Here is a 21,176-nt window from a genome sequence, read left to right as displayed (position 1 = left end):
CTTTCATCGAAAAAGTGGTCTATAATAATTTTTTACCAATCCAACTCGATAGGCTTGTCCAGCTCGCCATTTAATTGAATTAACCAAGCTTTTTGCATTTCACTCAACGCTGCAATAATCCTATTACCCAATGATCAGTGGCGGACCACATTAGATTTAATTCAAAGTCTCTCGTAAATCGAAAATTTGCTTATAATATATTGACAACCCAATCTTATTTGATTTTTTATATTCTAATTGACCAATTTCTCTTGATTCGCACAATATTGCAACTATTGTCTTACACGATGATCAGCGGCAGAAAACCCCTTTTTTACAAGTTAAAAACAATTGATTATTTTCAAATTAAAATAGTCCTCGCTATTTTGCTCTCTCCGCCTTTTTTGCGATAAAGTGGCTACTTTTCCTCGCACTTACCAAATCCTCCAACCTCTACCATGCGTAAAAGCATAGTATTTGTAAAGTTATTGCATATTTTATCGCATTTGGTAAATAAACCTGCAATATTTCATCAACCTCACCGGATAAGTCCGTCAGTTTTGTTATAGATAAGCAGGTCTCCGATTTTTCTAAATTTAACCGGTGCATAGAACCAAGGCTGCGCTTAACAATCAGTGACGGAGCGCCTTTCGTGTAGTCGAATCTACTTACCGCTACAGTTATAAATAGTAAACGCTTTTTAACCATCATCTGAGAGGAACTGAAAGGAATTTGCAAAGGAAGGTGCACCGAAAGGACCTTACAGCTCAAAAACACATATCACTTTTCAATAATTTACTTTTAGCCACGTATATATATTTACACAATCGGAAAAATAAATAAATAAAAGAATACATGTCCCGGCGTTTGATCACTTTGTTGGTCCCTCCAAAATCGAGCAATAAAACTATATTATAGAGAAGACGAAACTGACAAATATATATATAGGTCTACACGTATAGACCTAATAAACGAGCGACCATCAAAGGCGTAAGCCGGGGCGTGGAGATATTTTTTGGCATTTATATTTGTAGAACGTGTTTATTTATTATTATTATTCACTATTATTATTTATATAATACTCTTAGTAATCTTTATACACAGCTCTGAAAATACATGAATAACATTTATCAAATTAGATTTTTAGTGTACTTTCTCGGTTAAAACTGGTCGAAAAGTGACTATGTTGGGAGATTAAAATGGGAGGAGGCTTGTTTCTGTGTTAAAATGTGTCTCAAAAGAAAATATTTTAAGTCGCTTTAAAACATTCAATTTTTGACCAGTGTTAGCTCTTGAATTTTCAAAAGAGTTTTCCAAGACGTCCTTACCAGTAAAATCATGGGAGACATCTTGTATTTTGTATGTATGTATTTTTGAACGTGTAAGCTTCTTGTAAGGTGTTTGGGTGATTTCTTGGATGGGTATCTTGTGTGAACACCGTAATATGTGTCTCTCCCTCTGTGCCGCTCACTATTTACACAATTTACATAATGATCAACTGAAAGCATTTGGCACGCGTTAAAATATCAAAAAATTATAACAGTCTTAAAATTTACACAAACTTAAACAACACAAACATCAAGTAATATCACAGAGAGAAACTGGGTGGCCCAGATTTGTGTGGAGACAAGGGCGGGAAGTGAAAACTGAATAAGAAGAGAGAGACAGGCATATAAGTTTGATACATTATGAGTGAAACTACTACGATACGCTAGAGGCACAAGTAATTGACTCAAAACTAATGTTCTTTTTTAAATATATTTATCATTATTTATTAGAATTACGACACATATTGCAGGATGCAAGTTCATAGAGAGAGATAGTACGAACACTAGAAATAAACAACACACAGGAACCTGCTTTCGATTCGCCCCGGTGTATGGCCGATTCTTCGGTGTGATTATGTCTGTGTGCACGTTTCAGGTACTCGTGAGTGTTGATAAAGTGATATGCAACGAGTGAGAGTGGACGAATAATCGGCAAACACCGCAGGAAATTACCTAATTCACCACAGATATGGGTACACAGTGTCTAAAACAGTAACTACAACTAGCAGGGTTGCAGGTTGCAACCGACAATAAATAACTAAAACTATTTAGATAAGTAAATATTCTTTTAATACTACGTTCACATTTACTATTTGTCTTTTATATGGGGGGGGTCCCCTACTTCGAGAGGGTTCGGAATAGAGCGAATGTGTTGCCAACTAGACGTTCTTGAAACGGGGTTTAGAGGCGCTAAGAGAGGCAATCGCGAATACCAATTTCCAATTACCTGACTTCTCGCTGTAGGCTTAGCTACCTACAACACTTAAGCAGCATTTAGTAGTTGAGCCCTTATTAATAAACCATATAGTCACGTAAGATTAGGCCATATTGTTAGAAATTAGGTTTGAATGGCAAAATATCACACGGTTTAAATGAAGATTGTTTCCTTGAAGGCGCGGAAATCGGTGTGGATTTAGTCATATAAACTAAAGGACAACAAAAAGAAGTTAGTTAGGTATAGCAACTAAATATGTATTAGGCTACAGTAAGTAAATAATTTGAAAGATATAAAAATATTTAATAATAGGAGTGATCGGCCTGCGACAGTTTAAAGAGTGTTGCGAACTGTAAACGCACAATATTCAAGAATGTGAGTTCGTTTACGTCGATAATTTTCAATAGTGAGTATTCCATAAACATTGACGTCTAAATCAATTTATATTTAAAAGTGACCCTCTTATGGTTACTGAGATTTATGAAAACCCAGTACTCATTCTCCGCTATTATAATATATTCGACCAGGTTTGCGATTCCTCTAAAACCATTTCTTTAAAATTTCAACAAAATATTTGTCGAATAACATTAGAGATGGTGCCCTCATTACGTTCACTATTGCCATCCACCATATCGTGAAACTTGAATCGGTGAAATACACTTATTCACTCGAACATATTTAAAAACTTCAGTCGTTTCTCGTTTATCAGAAATTCAAGCGAGAAAATATAAAAAGAAAATTTGTGATTTTTTGGACCTATGGAGGATTTTTTGATATGTGAAATGTAAAAGATTCGTTTCAAATTTCTTGTATGTCAAATGGTATGTGAGATTCTTCTGTCGAGAGTACGATTTGACACATTCTGTACAATACAGTAAGTTATAATAGAAGTTATTTTTTCTCTAAAATTGTCTTTGAAATTTTCCATGTCTGAAGGCAGGCCGATTTGAAAGAATTTGCTAATGCATTTATGAACAAACATTAACAAATTCTCTATTTATAAAAGAAATTCGGGGAAAAATACTTTGAAGGAGCCATTAAAATTTGTGGTGGGTAAACCATATTCTATTGAGGGGAAAGTAATTTTTGAGGCTTTTCATTTAAATACAGAAATATAAAATAAAAAATTCCCTCATGATAATAAGCATTATCATCAAATTACAAAAATATAAAAACTTAATTTTTTAGTTGTCTATATTTCAGCAAATGAACGAATTCTCTGTTAAGCTTTTTCTGAATAAATTGGGTTCCTGGATCGAACTTGTAAATATTGGATTCAAAACGAGTACACTTAAGTTTATAACCGTACTTCTGCATGCCTTATCAAATTCTCCATTCGCAAGACGTAAACGAGAATTTGGTCGGGGTATACATAATGTTTCAATATGCGTGCAGAGAAAATGCCAAACTAGTGTATGGATATCTTCATTTTGTAATATTTTTTAAAAATTTGGTTAAATTGTAAACTATGAATTCCAAAAACGCACGCCTATGAACTAAATATAGAGAAATCTCCTATTTACAAAAGAGTTTTGGTAAAAAATCAACGTCGCTACACGTGTCTAGTGGCCTTGCCAATTTAATTTTACTCAGTTAACTGCAATTACAATTAACTTTTTTGAAAATTTGGCTTTCAAAAATTTTTAATTTGGATTCAAAGTACGTCCATTATTCATAAGTTTACTTGCGCACGCATTACAGGGTGCTCAATTTATAAGTCTTGAGAAAAATATGAATTTTCACACGTGCCCAACAGAAATAACAATTTAGTATATTTTCTTACCTTTTTAATTTCACTGTCTTTAATTTTAAACTCCGAATTCAAAAAATTACGCCTACGCATTAACAAAACTCACTATTACGAGAGAAGTTTTGAGGGTTAATAAATGTCGCTAACCCAATAATTTCCCCTCTTTTCAGAAAACTTGATATTAAAATTTCAAAACTTTCTACTCCGAACACGTACCCCAAAAGCACAGATTAAATCATTTAGCTTTTATTATATATATTAGGTATAAATTATTTAATTATTGCAACTTAACTTTCTCCTCCTCCTTATACTAGTATACATCTTCAAACTGAACCTCAGTTTATATGACAAAATCCAGCTAAAAAGGGGCTCATTGAGAGGAAGACAGACTTAAAGAGATCTTATCCGCTAGCGAGTACTCTAAAGGACGAAAATTGTTTCTTAGCTTAAGCACTCTTTTGAGTTTTTAGGTAGAAGCTTCATTATTACATACTAAATTACCCCAGCTATTTGCGTAAATTTCCAATTATGAATTTCTGTTTATTAATGACCACGAAAAAAGCGAATTTTCCCGATTTAAAGTTTTATATCTATCACTTTATGTTTAGTCAAAGATAGGAAAACGTTGTACAATTACACCCCAAGAAAAATTGCTTAAAAAATATCATTTGATATGTCCCTAAAATATGTCAGTGTCAGCTTATTATTTGCTAAAAGTTTTGAAATAGTTAATATAAATATTGACTTCGGTTAATATTTCTTAGAAGATATATCGCAAACTCAACTAGAATTTATAATTAATATTATTCGTTGAAAACCAATCACGAGGCAATGACTAAAAGCAACAAGTCAGAGTATAACCAAAAAAACTCGTGTGGCGTCATCTACACTGAACAGCAATTTGATAAATGAATGAGAGAATTAAAAAATTGTTTTCCTTCAAAGCTACGTTGGCAAAAACAGCTAAAAATACGTCGTTGCAATAAGTCATTAACAATATTAATTTTTGCGCTATACTTTAAAATTACGATATGTAATTAAAGCTAATACAAGTCCCAATTTGATATTATAAAACTGTCCTAAAAATAATTAACTTAAAAATGTGGCAACACTGTGAACAATTACTAGGTTTGGCAACGCTATACGATAATGTCGAAATAAAGTTCAAAAACATACTCAGTAAACATTTGTAGCAAGTAAATTTCGAGAAGTTCGGTATTTAGAGAACTACTTGAAATTCCCTCCTTTGGTCCACTGGTGTAAAATCGACAAGGTCATTGTCAAAAACAGTCAAAACCAATCCCATTTGAAACGATTTTCTAAGAAATTTGAAGCACATGCGATCCCAAAATTGTTCAGCTAAAAGAGCAAGTACATTTTCACAAACCGCTAACATAACACAGGGTGTAACAAACTCTTAATCAACAAAATTTATTATTGCACAAAAATAACTTGTTTCTTGAGCATTTTAAAGCACTCCGCTCTTGCAACACCCTGTACGGAAGGTCCATTTCTTCATATTTAGCTTTCCAATGGACAATCCGCATTTAAGAACAATTACAACAAACGTAATAATTATAACATTGAACATGGAAAAGATATGTGAATCGTTAAAGTTATTTAAACTAACAATAACAAAACAGATTTACACGAACGAGCAAACCCCGCCGCTTTGGGGCTCAATTCGGACCCTGCGAGTCGTCTCTGACCGGTGACGGACCGTTCCCATTATCCCCGTTACGAATTGTCATACTTCGAGACGAGGAGAAACACAGCTTCATTATGAATGGGAATTTAGTGCCTGTGGAAAAGATCAAGATTGGATTACAAACGTTTTGAAGCACTCGTGTGGTTGAAAAGTCCAAAAATGGTTAAAAAAGAACTTTCCTTGGCATGATTTTTTAATTAATAAGTACTTGTGGGGCAAATAACCAACTGTAGTCAAATAACAAGAAAATGTGACGTCAAACGCACTATACCACCTTGATACCGTCAAGCTTGTCATATTTCAGATTTCGTGATCGTTATAGATTTTTCATAACATATTTAAAACATCTTTAGATCGTGAGACACATTTCACACTTCCGATTTTCACTCTACATTTTACATTTTTCAAGCCGTAGGATTTCGTAGGGGAAAACTGAATTAAAATTTCACAAAATGAACCAAAATCTTCTCACATACCTCTCAAATTTTTAATGTTTCAAAACCGGACAAAATTTTACTAAAAAACTCTAGACTTTAGGGGATTTCCACCTTGAAAAGTGAATTAAAACTAACAAAACGAGATAAACTTCCCAAGATTTACGAAATTTCTCTTGCGTTCATCGACTCTGTCGAAATACTTTAAATTCCGTTGTCAAACAATTGGCTAAAATCTTTAAAAATATCTCAATATGGATGGCACTACTGCATTTTTTGGCTAATCAAATTGTAAAATCAAACAAATTAAAACCTTGAAAAATTCACTACGTCTTCTCAAAAAATTCTCAAATTTTAAAAGAAATATCGAAGAATTTTTTGAAAGATTTGAAAGCCTCTTCTTGAGCGGGTCATCCCGTTTGACGACTTCATTAAAATTCAACAATGAATAAAAAACAGTATATATGAAGTAATTTAAATGAAATTCGCGTTTTGTTTGCAGAATTTGCAGTTTGCCAAATAAATTCAACGCTGTAATAAGAATTTAAGAACCTCATTAAAGTAAGCAAAGCCTGGCTTGAATTTCAATGGCGAAATATGAGTTTAAAAACATCACAAAATAAATTGAGAAGTTGTATATAGTGCGATGATATATCCATTATCTTGACGTAGGGAATATTTACTAACAGGTAAGTCAATTTCGTTTTGGCACAAAAATGTTTCGCTAAACCCTGAAGATCCCCTTCAAACATTCTTTCACATTGGTATGCGAATTTAAAATTTCCAAAAAAAAAACAATTTTTATAACTTCAGAAATAGGATCAAATTGACAAATTTTTGACTAAAATATCACAAAACTTACCACCAATATCCTCACAGAACCCTATGAAAAGTCACTGACAAAAAGTGAAATCTAAATTAAAAACTTCCCAGAATTTATTAAACCTCATGATACCGTTAGAAAAGCAACCAGAACATTCAAACAAAACTAGAGAAAAAGGTGGAATAAGACTTAAAAGCTTTACAAAATTAACTTTAAATTTCTTCCGAGAGTCTTCAGACAAGTAATAAGCAAAGCTTCCTTGCAAAAATTCAGAATTTAAGAAAAAATTAAAGGTTAAATGAGGTAAAGTGAGATTCTAAACGTCACGAAATTTACCAAAAATTTTCTCACAAAATCTATGTAATTCTAGAAAAAATTCAAATTATTTATCAATAAAAAAATTCATATTATGTTTTTTAAAGAATTGATTGAAACATATTTAAAATTTGCAGAAAATCTTGCTGCTAATTTTAAATTAAAAAGATCATTCTGATGCTCTCCTGCTGTATTAAAAAAGCAATAGTTCAAACTAAGTCAGATCGTTTTAGTTGTTTCAAGAAAGCAAGAAATCTTCAGAAACTTCTTCAAAAATAAAATTTGCTGTAAAAAGAGTTTTGAATAGCAAAGTTTTTCGCAAAGTTTTCCCGATTTCAGAAATTGAAGATAATTGTCTTTTCCGAATAAAACATTTCTTGAAGAAAATTTTTGGATATTTCTGCATGTCTCCTTCGAAGGTAAATGTGACTTTTTTTCGTCAATTTTTGACACCAACAACCCTACGCTATCAACCAAAACCTTACCTGGACTCTCGATAGCGGCATGATTGCAGGCCATAACAGCCGCTACAGCTTCCGTAGTGTTCTCAAATTCCAACAGTCCCGAACTACTCCTTTCGGACTTCATGGGAAACAATTTAACAGCCTTGGGGGGCACCACGTCGTAGTCTTTGAACACCTGCACCAGTTCCCCCTCCGTCACTTGCGGTGGTGTGTTGAAGAAATGCAGAATTTTGCTGGGGGGCTGAATCCTATTTTTGCTGGCCATTGCGGGGTTCATGAACCTGTTGTTTTTATTGTTCAGGTACTCCTTGTATGAGGGCGATTTGTCGGGTAACGGATAGGGGTTCGTCACTTCGCTGAGGAAAGGCTGCTTGCTGAATGCCAGCTGCAGCTTGTGTTCTTTTGTCTATAGTTAGGAGTGTATGTGAACATTTGCATAAAGCGCCCATTTCAAATGTAGACACCTACGGATATGTCCATCTCGTTTTGAGTTTCTTTATGGTGGTGATTGGCCATGGGCGCTGCCCCAGTCAGGCCTACGGCCACATTGTTTAAGTTCTGGACACATCGCTCAACAGCCACACTGTCGCCCATTTGTACCATGGCAGTACCTTCTTTGGATTTCAGGAACTTTATCTGAGGACAATACAAGAGTTTTATTAAATTTGTCCTTTTCAAGCAGCTCCTCTTGACTTTATCTAACTAGTTTCCTATCGATTTCAGTATTTCCTTTGTTTCGCAAGGTCTGAGGAACTCATCGGGCTGCTAAAGGGAAAGTTTATAAAGGAAGGAGACAGTAGCACTAGAGTTTTATCCCGCTCTCTGCTATTTCACAAATTTCCAAGGGAAAAAAAAGTTTATGATTTACTTCTCTTTCTTTCAAAGTTTTATGACCAAATTCAATGAACAAAAAAGTGTAAATTTCACTCGAGTTGCCTTAACACTTATCATGTTTTTATATCCAAATTAATGTTGAGATAAACGATCTATTTGATCCTAATACTTTCCATTCGAATTCTTTCCATATACAATTGGTTCGAAGACTTTATCCTTCATATTGTTGTCTATTTCATTCGATCTGGCTGCAGTGGGTGGTGATTTGTATTCAAATTTTAATAATTGAAAACATTTTCTCTGCGAAATTTCCATTTTCTATATTGTTTTTTTTTTCAGATTTGCGAGCAGTAATCAACGGATTGATCATAGCTTCGAAAATGGTAAGCGTTTTAGCAGAAGCAATTTGCACTAATTGGCTTAAAAGTTAAAAACCGACATTAATTTTATAGACACACCTCTGAATACGTAAAAATGATTAACAAAATCATTGGGCATCAAACCCTAAATACATATTTGATATTGGCAGAGTCACGGCAAATGAAATTTTAACGGTAAAATCTGCAATTTTTCCTGCACAAATGTGTGTCCAAGAACGGAGATTGTGAAACTCGTTAGAAATACAATTCAAATAACTATTCATTCGTATATTTAACTAGATACTTCAACTTGGATGTTAGCAAAGCTTTTCTAAGTGTTCGTGCCTTAAGAAGAATCGAAAGCATTCGGTTGCTTTACCACTAAAACCAATTTTTGCAAAAATTATACAACTGCTGCCCCTGCCCTTACCCTTGCCACATTCCCATATAGACACATCAAATTGAACAACTTATCCGCGTTGGTCCTGAGCGGATCTAATCCATAAACCATGAGAACCGCACCCGGTTGCTGAAATGGATTTGCTCGGGGGGTCTCTCCAGCTGCCCTGAAATCGGTGGCTGCGGCCGCAGGAGTTGCCCCTTTCCTGAAGACGTCGGCGGCGGCCGCCGCCACCGCCCCCGGTCCGAAGGGAGGTGCATCGTGTGGATACCCCCCTGGGGCTATAGCAGCACTGCTCAGATCTTCGAAACGGTGGGGATCTGACGGGAATGGATCTAAAAAGCATTAAAAAAAAAAAAAAAACAGTTGGTGGAAAGCATTTTTTCATCCATTGACATTTCAATTTAAGCTTAACTACGAATGTTCTGAAAAAGAAAATGTTAATTTCAAAACCATGTTTAATAAAAGTTCGAGTCTTGGCGGCCTCCGCTGAAAAATATTGTCCGCTTTTGGATGGCACTTAACTGACTTGAACTATCCGGCAAAAATTTAATAAAACCAGCAGAAAAATTACCTGAAATTACTTTAAACCGTCGACTTTTTAATAAAACGGCAATCGAGATCAGCTGTAATGTTTGAGCGATTCGGACCGGAAAAATGTTTAAAGTTAATGAAGCAATTTCCAGTTGTAATGAAATGAAAGCAGAGACGAAGGTCTGCGTTGCAATTTCTGAAATATCGAAAAACCATATTAAAGGAGATTTATTTACTCAGCGAATCTGTGTTTGCACGTTGACCGCGAAATTCGCAACTTCTAAGGCGTTGCCGCCATTTTTTCCAAAAGGACCGATTTCCATTTGAACGTCCAAAATTCAATGTTGAAACGTCCCAAAATTAGGACAAAGTAGCTAGGCGGACTCGTTCATCTTTGATTCGGGCATAACAAATTGATTCCTTGTTCTAGGTAAGTCAAAGCCACTGAATCGATTTGAAATGTATTTAGCTAGCGGTTCAATCAAAATATTGGCATCGGATCAAGGAAAATGATTTACTAGCCCATTGGAAACGCACTGTAAAACACTGGGTAATTTTAATTTCAAATAAATATGCCCGTCGATAAATATGTGAGTTTACAGTGCCATTCCCGTCATTTTATTTTCGAACTCCCATTATTAATGGTAATGCCGCGTCGCATTGTGCAAGCCGATGCGCTGATTGCTATTTATATCGTTGGAGGATGACTAAGCTGAGAAATTAAGAAATTATTGCTTTGCGGAAAAAGATGGTAGCGCACCTCATAATATTCGCAACACTGTAAATATTCGACGTTGAAAAATCACTATATGTCGGGGTAACATTGGGAATATTCTCCATCATTGATAATTTTAATGTTTTATTAAATCAAATGATAATAAGGCAAGGGCCAACGAATTCACTACCACTCGACCGCTACCTTTCCCTTCTTTTTAACTACTGCCTTCTTCACAGTTCCCATTCCCCGTGGTCCTCTCTACTCGAGGGAATGGTACCTGTTCGTCCTGGTTTTCCCACGGACCGAAACGTCACCACATGGCCCTTAATTGCGTCGGTAATAGTGACCTCGCGTTCGACAGTGCTTTATCTCCACGATAAACCTATCAGCCTGCTCTTCAACCTTATTGCTAACTCAAATTTTACATTTCTAAACTTAAGGACTAATAAATCTCCGACATATAAAAGGTGTTCCATCTGGTGGTCCTTTTTTGAACTATCAATTTTAGGTATGCCAGATTTACAAACTTTCATATCCATGACAGATGTGAACTGTCAAAAGTGTGTCATTTGCAGATATGGTTTCGCTTACAGCACAACAACGAACTTTAGTTATCCAAATTTATTACGAAAATGATCGTTCAAAAAAAAAAAAAGTTTCGCAAATCACGTGAAAGTTTCGGTTCGTCCAACTGAACGTGCTATTGGAAAAATTGTTGCTAATTTTGAAGAAACTGGTTCAGTGGAGGGTCGCAGAGCATACCAACATGCTCGTCCAGTTCGTAGTCGAGATGTTGTGGCCGCAGTGAGTGAAAGTGTTCGAGATCAACCACCAACATCGTTCCCAAGAATTAGGCCTCAGGCCAACAACATTATGGCGAATTTTGCATGTTGATCTTCGTTTGCAAGAACTAAAGCCAGCTGACCACTTACAGCGGCTCGTTTTTGTTAATTGGATGCTGGAAAGAATCGATGGATTTTCAGCAAAAATCATCTTTTCCGACGAAGCACATTTTTATCTTTCTGGCCACGTTAATAAACAAAACTGTAGGTTATGGGGAGCTGAAAATGCTCATGATTATCATCATCAGCCTATGCATGCCGAAAAAGTGACCGTGTGGTGTGGCCTATGGTCTGGCGGAGTTTTTTTTTGAAGATCGTGAAGAAAAAGCCGTAACTGTCAACGGAGATTGTTATCGTGGCATGATATCGGAATTTTTATGGCCAGAAATTGATCGGATTGGTGTCAGTGATCTTTGGTTTCAGCAGGACGGAGCAACAGCGCACACATCTCGCCAAACAATCCACTTATTGCATGAAAAATTTCCGGACCGCATAATTTCGCGAAATTCGGACGTCAATTGGCCCCCGAGTTCGTGCGATTTGACTCCATTGGACTTCTTCCTATGGGGTTTTCTGAAAAGTAAAGTGTATGCCAATGCTCCCCAAACAATTCAAGATCTCAAGCGCAATATTCGAACCGAAATTACGGCCATAGACCCGTTAATTCTGCAAAAAGTCATTGAAAATTTTGATGTTCGGATGATGTCCCGTAAATGGAGCCGTGGTGGCCATATGTGCGATGTCGTGTTCCATACATAAAATGACAAACAACAACCTACAACTTTCAATAAAATGTTTTGATTTTTCTTCTTAAAAAGTGTGTTTTCTTTCACAATTAAAAAAGGACCAACAGATGGAACACCCTTTACATAAAACGTGAACAATAGAGTATCGAATCAAAATTGATCAAATATTCAACATTTTTCGGGTTGACACTGCGAATATTTTCGGTAGGCGCCTTAGAAACATCAAAGTGTCTCTACTTAATTATAAATACACCGCGAAATTGCACGTAGATTGGATCGAAACGCATCAACAGTGCTAAGAACTCGGAGAGATTGGTCCAACGAAGGGTCAGTAAGTCGTCATCGTGGTGGTGGCCGTCCAAGAATGACGAACCGACACGAAGACCGGCGACTCCGTCGTTCAGCGACGGGCACCCCGTTCGAAACAATTCCGTCTCTTGGTGCTGACTGGGTAGCTACCCTAAATCGAAGGGTCTCCCTTAGTACCATGTATCGCAGAATTCGAAGTTTTGGACTAAATTCATATCGTCCTATGCGTCGACTTCCATTATCGCGAAACCACAGGGTGGCCCGACTGGAGTGGTGTCGTCTGAGAGTGCAATGGATGGACGAGTGGAGAAGAATCGTGTTCAGTGATGAGAGCCGATTTTGTCTATGGCGATCTGATGGACGGTTACGTGTTGGAAGGCGCAGAGGAGAGCGATTAAATTTGGACTTTTTGGAAAGGCGTCATTCTTGTTCAACACCAGGTGTCATGGTTTGGGGCGCCATCCAGTATGGTAGTCGGTCTCCTCTTGTTTTCATTTACGATAGATTAAATGCTCAGAGGTACATTAATAGTGTCTTAGAACCGGTTCTTGTACCATACATGCACGACCATCCTGGAAGCACATTTCAACAGGATAATGCGCGACCGCATGTAGCCAACGATACTTTGAGGTATTTGGAAGCTGAAAATTTGGATACTTTGCCTTGGCCAGCTCGGTCTCCAGATTTGTCCCCAATAGAGCATGTATGGGATATAACGGGTCGGAGACTTCAACGTTTAGCTCGCCCTTCAGAGACCAGAGATGAACTTCGCGAGCAGGTGCAGATTGCCTGGGATACGATACCACAGGAAGATATTGACGATTTAATTTTAAGCATGCCACGTCGCTTACAGGGATGTATTAATTTAAGAGGAGATACCACCCATTATTAAATTATTATTAAATTTTTTCACTTATTCACAATAATTTTCTTTTGATATTTTGATCGTTTTTATCCATTACCCGACCCAACGTATTGCCAGAATTTCAAACGTGCACGATGTGTTCTTCTTGGTGTTGCGGTTTTTCTGAAAGTCAGTGTAGTTCATCAATGTGCTGTTTTACTTCTTCAGACAAATGGCGTTTTGGTATTGTTACTATTATGAACTTGTTCATATACCATGCAAAATTCTACAATTTTATCAATTATTTGCGATTTTTATAAACAAATGAAAAAAGTTTCCATACTTTTGTCCGCAGCAAATTCATTATTTTTTATCTGCATTCTAAAGGCAATACCAATAAATGCCAATATACCGAGGATATCGATAAAGTAGAAATTGTCGAATCTATTGTATATGTTCGATTTCAATGTATACCGGGTAGTTAAGAAAAAATGCAATATTAAAGAAGTTTCCATACTTATGGCCGCTACTGTATAATTAGTATGTGATAAAACTACGGTCTGATTTTGAAACTTTATGTTTATGTATTAAAATTCGAAACGCCTTTCGAAAGTTGCTTAATTTACGTCCGGTGTTGTACGTCTGCAGTTCAATGTTTGGAAATACAACCCCCACGGTCTGAACGATTTTGTCGCCAAATTGTGTGAGAATTAGTTTTGAGACTAATGCCCCCTAATCTCCAGCAGTATTTTTGGCATCAAACGAATGAATCGAAACTGCGTGATGTGTACAAACAGAGCAACAGTGTTGTTTACACGATGGGCCCATATTTCATCAGGAAACTGCATCAGACAGGGCTCCCTATACATTGCGTGTTACAAGCAATTGGCCGACCAACGAGTATTGAAAATAGATGCAACCGCTAGTTTGATTAAACAATACAAATGCAATATAAATAGGAAAATTTTTGAAGCGTTAATTGAGCACTTTCAAGTTTTTTTTTTCTGGTGTGGCGTGTTGAATCTGTCATCCAGATTGCCCACCTACTCACCGATGCTGCTTTGAAATGCAATTTCCAGAGACAAATTGGATAATGAGGAGCGAAAAGGTGACTTAATGAAAACGTAACTTGTGGCCGTTTTCGCACGGGAACTAAAAATAGCAATAGTGGCCACCCCTTGTTGGGATTTTAAAACTTTACTCCGGATATAAAATGACAATCGATGTTAAGCCCTAAATTGCCCTAAAACCTTTTTGTTGGTTTTCTTGTCCTAGTTAGGTATTTCTCGGATAGTTATTAAATCAGCGATTGTAACTTTTTTTAAAAGCAATTATGAATGACGTTGAGTTGGAATTGATTCACGCCAAGTTTTGAATTACGAGACAAAGTGAGGAGATAAATTTAAGGCTGAGACAGGCGGAACCCGTGAAAAATATGAAACGGACCAACCTTTAATTTATTCAAATTGATTTGAACTTGAGCCAACAATCTGATTCATTTTTGCGAATTTTCATCGGTCTATTAAGTTTCGTTCATTTCGCGGTTCAGTTCCTTCTGTGATTCACTGTCTTGTTGTTGAATTGTCTTATTAAGCATATTCACCGGGTATTAAAAGCTTTTAGATAGATAATGCGAATTTCGTTGCCAAAAAGGTGAACGTAAACTCGGAAGAGTTTTATACTGCAAATCGACCTGCAGGCGAACCTGCCGCACATCGCAGTAATTCGCATTTACGCTAACCGGGAGTTTGGTCGCGGAATTATTGCTGCACCAAGATGCACTTTTCCCATAATATTTCATTTTTTTATTAAATAAAATGTTAACTAATTATAATATTAAAATTTCTCGCGAGTTTTTGAAGAAAATCACTTAATTGAGTTGTAGCACTGCATTAATGTTAGCATACCGCACACTTCTGGAAATCTAAAAAGAAATATAGAGTTAAAGTCTGGATAGTTCACATTGCTCGAGGATTATGAATATAATTCAGGACGGAGCTTGTTTGCTGGAAAATAGTGAAGTAATTTAAGGGATCTTTCTGACAAATCTTATATGGGAATGATAAATTCAGTTCATGCTTCTGGAAGATGTAGTAAATATAATGTCAGATAATTAGAATGAGACACACAGAGGGTTGTATTTAAAAGACTGAATTTGCGAACGTGATATCATAAGGCCTCAGTAGATAATTTTCAGTCAAAGCTCTTTTGCACTACTCGGAAACAACAGGAACAGTCATTGTGAATAATAAATCTCAAACGAAGTAATTCGGAGGGACCATTTAGAATTCTTCAATATAAGAGAGGAAAATCAAATATAATGAATCCTTGTTAATTCAGAAATGGGATGTTAATGTACTTTTATCTTACGGCACTGATGGATGTGTAGCTCTTTATTGACCATTGTTGGTTTCTTTTAGTGGAATCCCTCTCGTCTAAATTTATTCTGGACTTCTTCGTTATCTCCGTTTTGCTTTAGCAGTTTCATTGTCATATGTCTTTCTGTCCAAATTCAGCGGCTTTTGTTATTGAGACGTACAGTATCGGACAAAATTAGGGCAACTTTTGAAATATTCTTCTAAATTTAAGTTCTCTAAAAAATTATAAAATATTTTATCATAAATATTCAGCTTAAGGTAATTAGTGTAAAATACACTTGCTATAAATAGTTTAAATTGTTATTGGGAATAAAAAAATTGTTTTGATCTAAAATTCTTTGCGACAAAATAAGAGCCACCAATGTTTAAATATTTTGTATTTCTGACTTTCCTGTGGTCTTTTCAACAACTAATATCTACGATTATGCCTCGTGGTGTTCACTATTCAGTTGATCCAAAACAAAAAATTATTAGTGCATATAAGAGTGGGAAATCGCAAAAATTTATATCGGTTTTTGGCATAAAAAAGATGTTGTATCAAAAACTATCAGGAGATTCACTGACCGTGGTGACGTAACGAATTTAAAACGAGGTAGTTGGAGAAGAAAAACGACAGAGAAGTTAGACAGGCGTCTTATAAGGCTAAGTAAAAAAAATTCTAAAATGTTAGCTCACCAGATTATTGCACAAGCAGGAGAAGTTAGTGTTTCTTCCAGAACAGTTCAACGTCGATTGACAGAACGTGGTTTAAAAGGAAGCAAACCTGCCAAAAAACCACATCTTTCACTAAAAAATAGAGGCCAGGATGTTGTTCGCCACCTACCACCGAGATTGGACACCTCAACAGTGGAAGAAAGTATTATTTTCCGATGAATCCAAGTTTTGCATCTATGGAAGTGATGGAACTCAATGGGTACGTCGCCCAAATGGCCAAAGACTTAATCCAAAGTACGTAAAAACTACCATTAAACACGGAGGAGAAAATATTATGGTTTGAGGTTGTTTCTCTGCTTACGGAACTGGTCCACTTTATAGGATTAAGGACAAAATGGATAGATTTAAGTATCATTATATACTAGAGAATGTTATGTATCCATATGCCGAATGGGAAATGCCCCTTAAGATTGTCTATCAGCGCGACAACGATCCTAAGCATACTGCGAAAATAGTAAAAGCTTGGTTTGTGGAAAAGAAAGTCGAGGCAATGAAATGGCCAGCCCAATCTCCGGACTCAAATCCCATTGAGAACTTTTGGGAGATCATAGATAACAAAATCCGAGGAAAAAATATTACCAATCAGGATGATTTATTTGAAGAAATAGAGAACGCCTGGAAGTCTATTGATCCTGACGCCATTTCAAATTTAATTTCTTCAATGCCAAAAAGGTGTGAGTTGGTTTTTCAAAACAAGGGGTATTGGACTAAATATTAATGGTAATACACAGAAAATTGTTCTAAATACACTGACTTTTAGAAAAAGCGCAACACCAAGAAGAACACATCGTGTACGTTTGAAATTCTAGCATTACGTTGGGTCGGGTAATGGATAAAAACGATCAAAATATCAAAAGAAAATTATTGTGAATAAGTGAAAAAGTTTAATAATAATTTAACAATGGGTGGTATCTCCTCTTAAATTAATACATTCCTGTAAGCGACGTGGCGTGCTTAAAACTAAATTGTCAATATCTTCCTGTGGTATTGTATCCCAGGCAATCTGCACCTGCTCGCGGAGTTCATCTATGGTCTCTGGAGGGCGAGCTAAACGTTGAAGTCTCCGACCCGCTATATCCCATACATGCTCTATTGGGGACAAATCTGGAGACCGAGCTGGCCAAGGCAAAGTATCCAAATTTTCAGCTTCCAAATACCTCAAAGTATCGTTGGCTACATGCGGTCGCGCATTATCCTGTTGAAATGTGCTTCCAGGATGGTCGTGCATGTATGGTACAAAAACCGGTTCTAAGACACTATTAATGTACCTCTGAGCATTTAATCTATCATAAATGAAAACAAGAGGAGACCGACTACCATACTGGATGGCACCCCAAACCATGACACCTGGTGTTAAACCAGAATGACGCCTTTCCAAAAAGTCCAAATTTAATCGCTCTCCTCTGCGCCTTCCAACACGTAACCGTCCATCAGATCGCCATAGACAAAATCGGCTCTCATCACTGAACACGATTCTTCTCCACTCGTCCATCCATTGCACTCTCAGACGACACCACTCCAGTCGGGCCACCCTGTGGTTTCGCGATAATGGAAGTCGACGCATAGGACGATATGAATTTAGTCCAAATCTTCGAATTCTGCGATATATGGTACTAAGGGAGACCCTTCGATTTAGGGTGGCTACCCAGTCAGCACCAAGAGACGGAATTGTTTCAAACGGGGCGCCTGTCGCTGAACGACGGAGTCGTCGGTCTTCGCGTCGGTTCGTCATTCTTAGACGACCACTACCACGATGGCGATTTACTGACCCTTCGTTAGACCAATCTCTCCGAGCTCTTAGCACTGTTGATGCGTTTCGATCCAATCTACGTGCAATTTCGCAGAAAGGTAAACCTGCCTCACGGATACCAACAATTCTTCCCCTTTCGAAGGGAGTTAACTGCCGATGAACTGCATTTTGGCGTGCACGAGGCATTTTGCCCTACCACACATTCAATGTGGTACTAACAATAGTACCTTTACCGCTATCCTGTAAAAAAAATTGCAAAAAGAACGATCGTCGCAGATAAAAAAGTAAAGAAAAACTTCGCATTAAAATATGAACTTGAAATTTTTATCATTTTTTTCTCTTTACAAGTCTAAAATCATACCAAAATTTCAAATACATACAATGCGTTCTTCTTGGTGTTGCGGTTTTTTTGAAAGTCAGTGTATATAGAAATGGGAACAGGCAATGCGATATTTCTAGTACTTTAAATATCCCCAAAGGCACTATCTTCAAAATATTAAAACGCTTCCATGAACGTCAAAGAACAAGTAATGCTCCACGACCGGGTGGTCCAAAAAATATTCCAAAAGTACCGTAAAATTAATAAAAAGGATGTCGGAGAAAAACCCACAGTTAACTTCGGTGGACATTTCAAGGCGCCTTGCCGAAGAACAAAACATCGTGGTTCCAAATAGAAGAGTGCGGAGAATTTTAGTGAATGAAGGTTTATTTGGTAGGGTTCCTGTAAAGGAACCGCTTATTTAAAAAAAAAAAAAGGAAGGCGCGACTTTCATTCGCTTGGGAGCACATCAACTGGTCGCCAGAAAAATGGAAAACTATCTTGTGGAGCGATGAAAGCAAATTTCAGCTGTTCGGAAGTGATGGTATTCGATACGTTAGACGTCCCAAGAATGAAAGATTCAACCCTAAATACCAGTTGTCGACTGTGAAACACGGCGGTGGAAGCGTCATGGTGTGGGGATGTTTTTCGGCGTCTGGCGTTGGTCCATTAATTAAAATAAACGGCATTATGGACCGATTCGCTTATAAAGATACATTGGTAAACCATATGCTTCCGTTTGCCGAGTAGGAAATGCCGTTGTCTTGGAGTTTCCAACAAGATAACGACCCAAAGTATACATCTAAGCTCGTTAAAAATTGGTTTGAAGTAAACTGTGTGCCGAAAATGGAATGGCCTTCCCAGAGTCCGGACCTGAATCCGATCGAACATCTTTGGGAACATCTGGGAAGACAAATTAGAAAAGAAAAAATTCACGATGTCAATCATTTGCTTAGTATTATAGAGCGAGAGTGGAAATTAATTTCCGTGGAAACATGTAAAAAACTGGTTTGTTCTATGAACGAGAGGTGTCGTGCTGTTATTAAAGCAAATGACTATGCCACCAAATATTAAATAAAAATCGAAATAAATGTTATTTTGCTTTAGTTATTTAAATAAAATGTATAGGCTTCCATACTTTTGTCCACCTTAAAATTTTCATTCCTGTTGATTATTTTTTGAGAATATCTCAGAGCGTCCCCTATTGTATATTTTGATAGCGTACATTCTTATCTAACAATACTATGAAGACAATCTTATAAAAGTAACACAAAAAGAAAATCTGTAGGAATATTTAAAGTTTCCATACTTATGGCCACTACTGTACATAAAAAAAACAGTACTCTACAAGATGACCATTCCTAATAGTTCCAAAAATTTCTAAATTTCGCTAAATGTGGCGCGTCATAAAATAAGCAACTCTGTTAGCAAGCAAAAGTTCGTCAATGTACCGAATGTTTCCCTCATCTTCGTGAATTTTATTAATTTTCAAATGTGTAGACACACGCGGCAACGAAGAAGTGCATCCAATTATTTAAGAAAATTAGTAATTGATAAACACAAACAAGGATTACAACAAAGAGTGATTGCTGAACATTTGAATTTACATAATTCTGTCGTGAGTGGAATAATTAGCAAGTTTAATAAGGATGGGACTTGTAGAAGACGTTTCAATACAGGAAGACCGCGGAAAACGTCAATTGTAGTGGACAGAAACGTCGTGAGAATTTGTAAATCGGGTCCCACACTAATTGCACCATAAATAAAAAAAGATCTGAAGCTTGAAATTGTGTCCGCAAGAACGATTCAGCGAAGATTGCGTGGAAAAGGTTTATTTGGCCGTCGCCCTGCCAAAAAGTCTTTAATTTTGGAAAAAAATGGGGAAGCGCGACTTGAGTTTGCCAGAGAACATCTCGCCCGGTCAGCAGACACATGGCACAATGTATTATTTGGTGATGGATCCAAAATAAGCATTTCAAAGTCTGACGGTATTCAGTGGGCAAGAAGGCCAGTCAATGCTAGATTTGATCCAAAATGTGCTGTAAACACTATGAAGCGTAAAGGAAGATCGATAATGGTTTGGGGATGTCCCTCTCGTAGAGCTGTGGACCCACTATTTTAAATAAGAGAAACAATGAAAGCTGAGAGTTATAAAAACATCCTTAAAGAAGTTATGCTGCTTTATGCAGAAGGACGTATGCCGCCCAGGTTCGTTTTCTAACACGGTAAAACGCACTGCTACGAGTGTGAAAAAGTGGCTTGGGGATGAAGAAATAACTGTTACGAAGTGGTCTGCTCAATCACCGGATCTCAATCCGATTGAGCGTATGTGGGACGACTTGAGGAGGGGTATTAAGAATCAAAAGTTTCACAACAAGCAAGAATTGTTTGATCATATTCAGAATCTTTGGAATAATACTGAGGAAAAAATCGTTGAATATTTGGCGAATTCCGTGCCAGGTGGGTGTCGTGAACTCATAGGACGGAATGGATATTCCGCAAAATATTGATTTGAATAATGATTTTTGTTAACATTAGCACAAAAAGTTAAAAAATTAGAAACGTTGCATATTTTATGTCGCATCGAATAAAAAAAAAAAAAAAGAAAAAAAAAGAAAAAAAAGAAAAAAAGAAAAAAAAAGAAAAAAAAAGAAAAAAAAGAAAAGAAAAAAAAATTGTGGAACCTTTAAGAAT

At 36.6% G+C, this 21,176-nt stretch overlaps 1 protein-coding gene across 1 annotated transcript in view; it reads right to left on the bottom strand.

The window, feature by feature from the left end:
* Positions 1 to 759: 759 nt before the first annotated feature.
* The window catches only part of sm (smooth), an 88,703-nt gene continuing 68,286 nt past the window's right edge, over positions 760 to 21,176 (bottom strand). The window contains exons 7-10 of the mRNA XM_066295161.1: positions 9,359 to 9,663; positions 8,204 to 8,371; positions 7,757 to 8,141; positions 760 to 5,792 (exon numbers count right to left, since the gene is read on the bottom strand). Coding sequence (XP_066151258.1) covers positions 5,671 to 5,792; positions 7,757 to 8,141; positions 8,204 to 8,371; positions 9,359 to 9,663 — 980 coding nt within the window. The 3' untranslated portion in view covers positions 760 to 5,670. The remainder of the gene's footprint in view (positions 5,793 to 7,756; positions 8,142 to 8,203; positions 8,372 to 9,358; positions 9,664 to 21,176) is intronic.

Source organism: Euwallacea fornicatus, chromosome 22 (assembly GCF_040115645.1).
Source record: "Euwallacea fornicatus isolate EFF26 chromosome 22, ASM4011564v1, whole genome shotgun sequence".
In the NCBI taxonomy this organism is placed as follows: Eukaryota; Metazoa; Arthropoda; class Insecta; order Coleoptera; family Curculionidae; genus Euwallacea; species Euwallacea fornicatus.
This window is presented reverse-complemented; position numbering and strand designations above follow the sequence as displayed.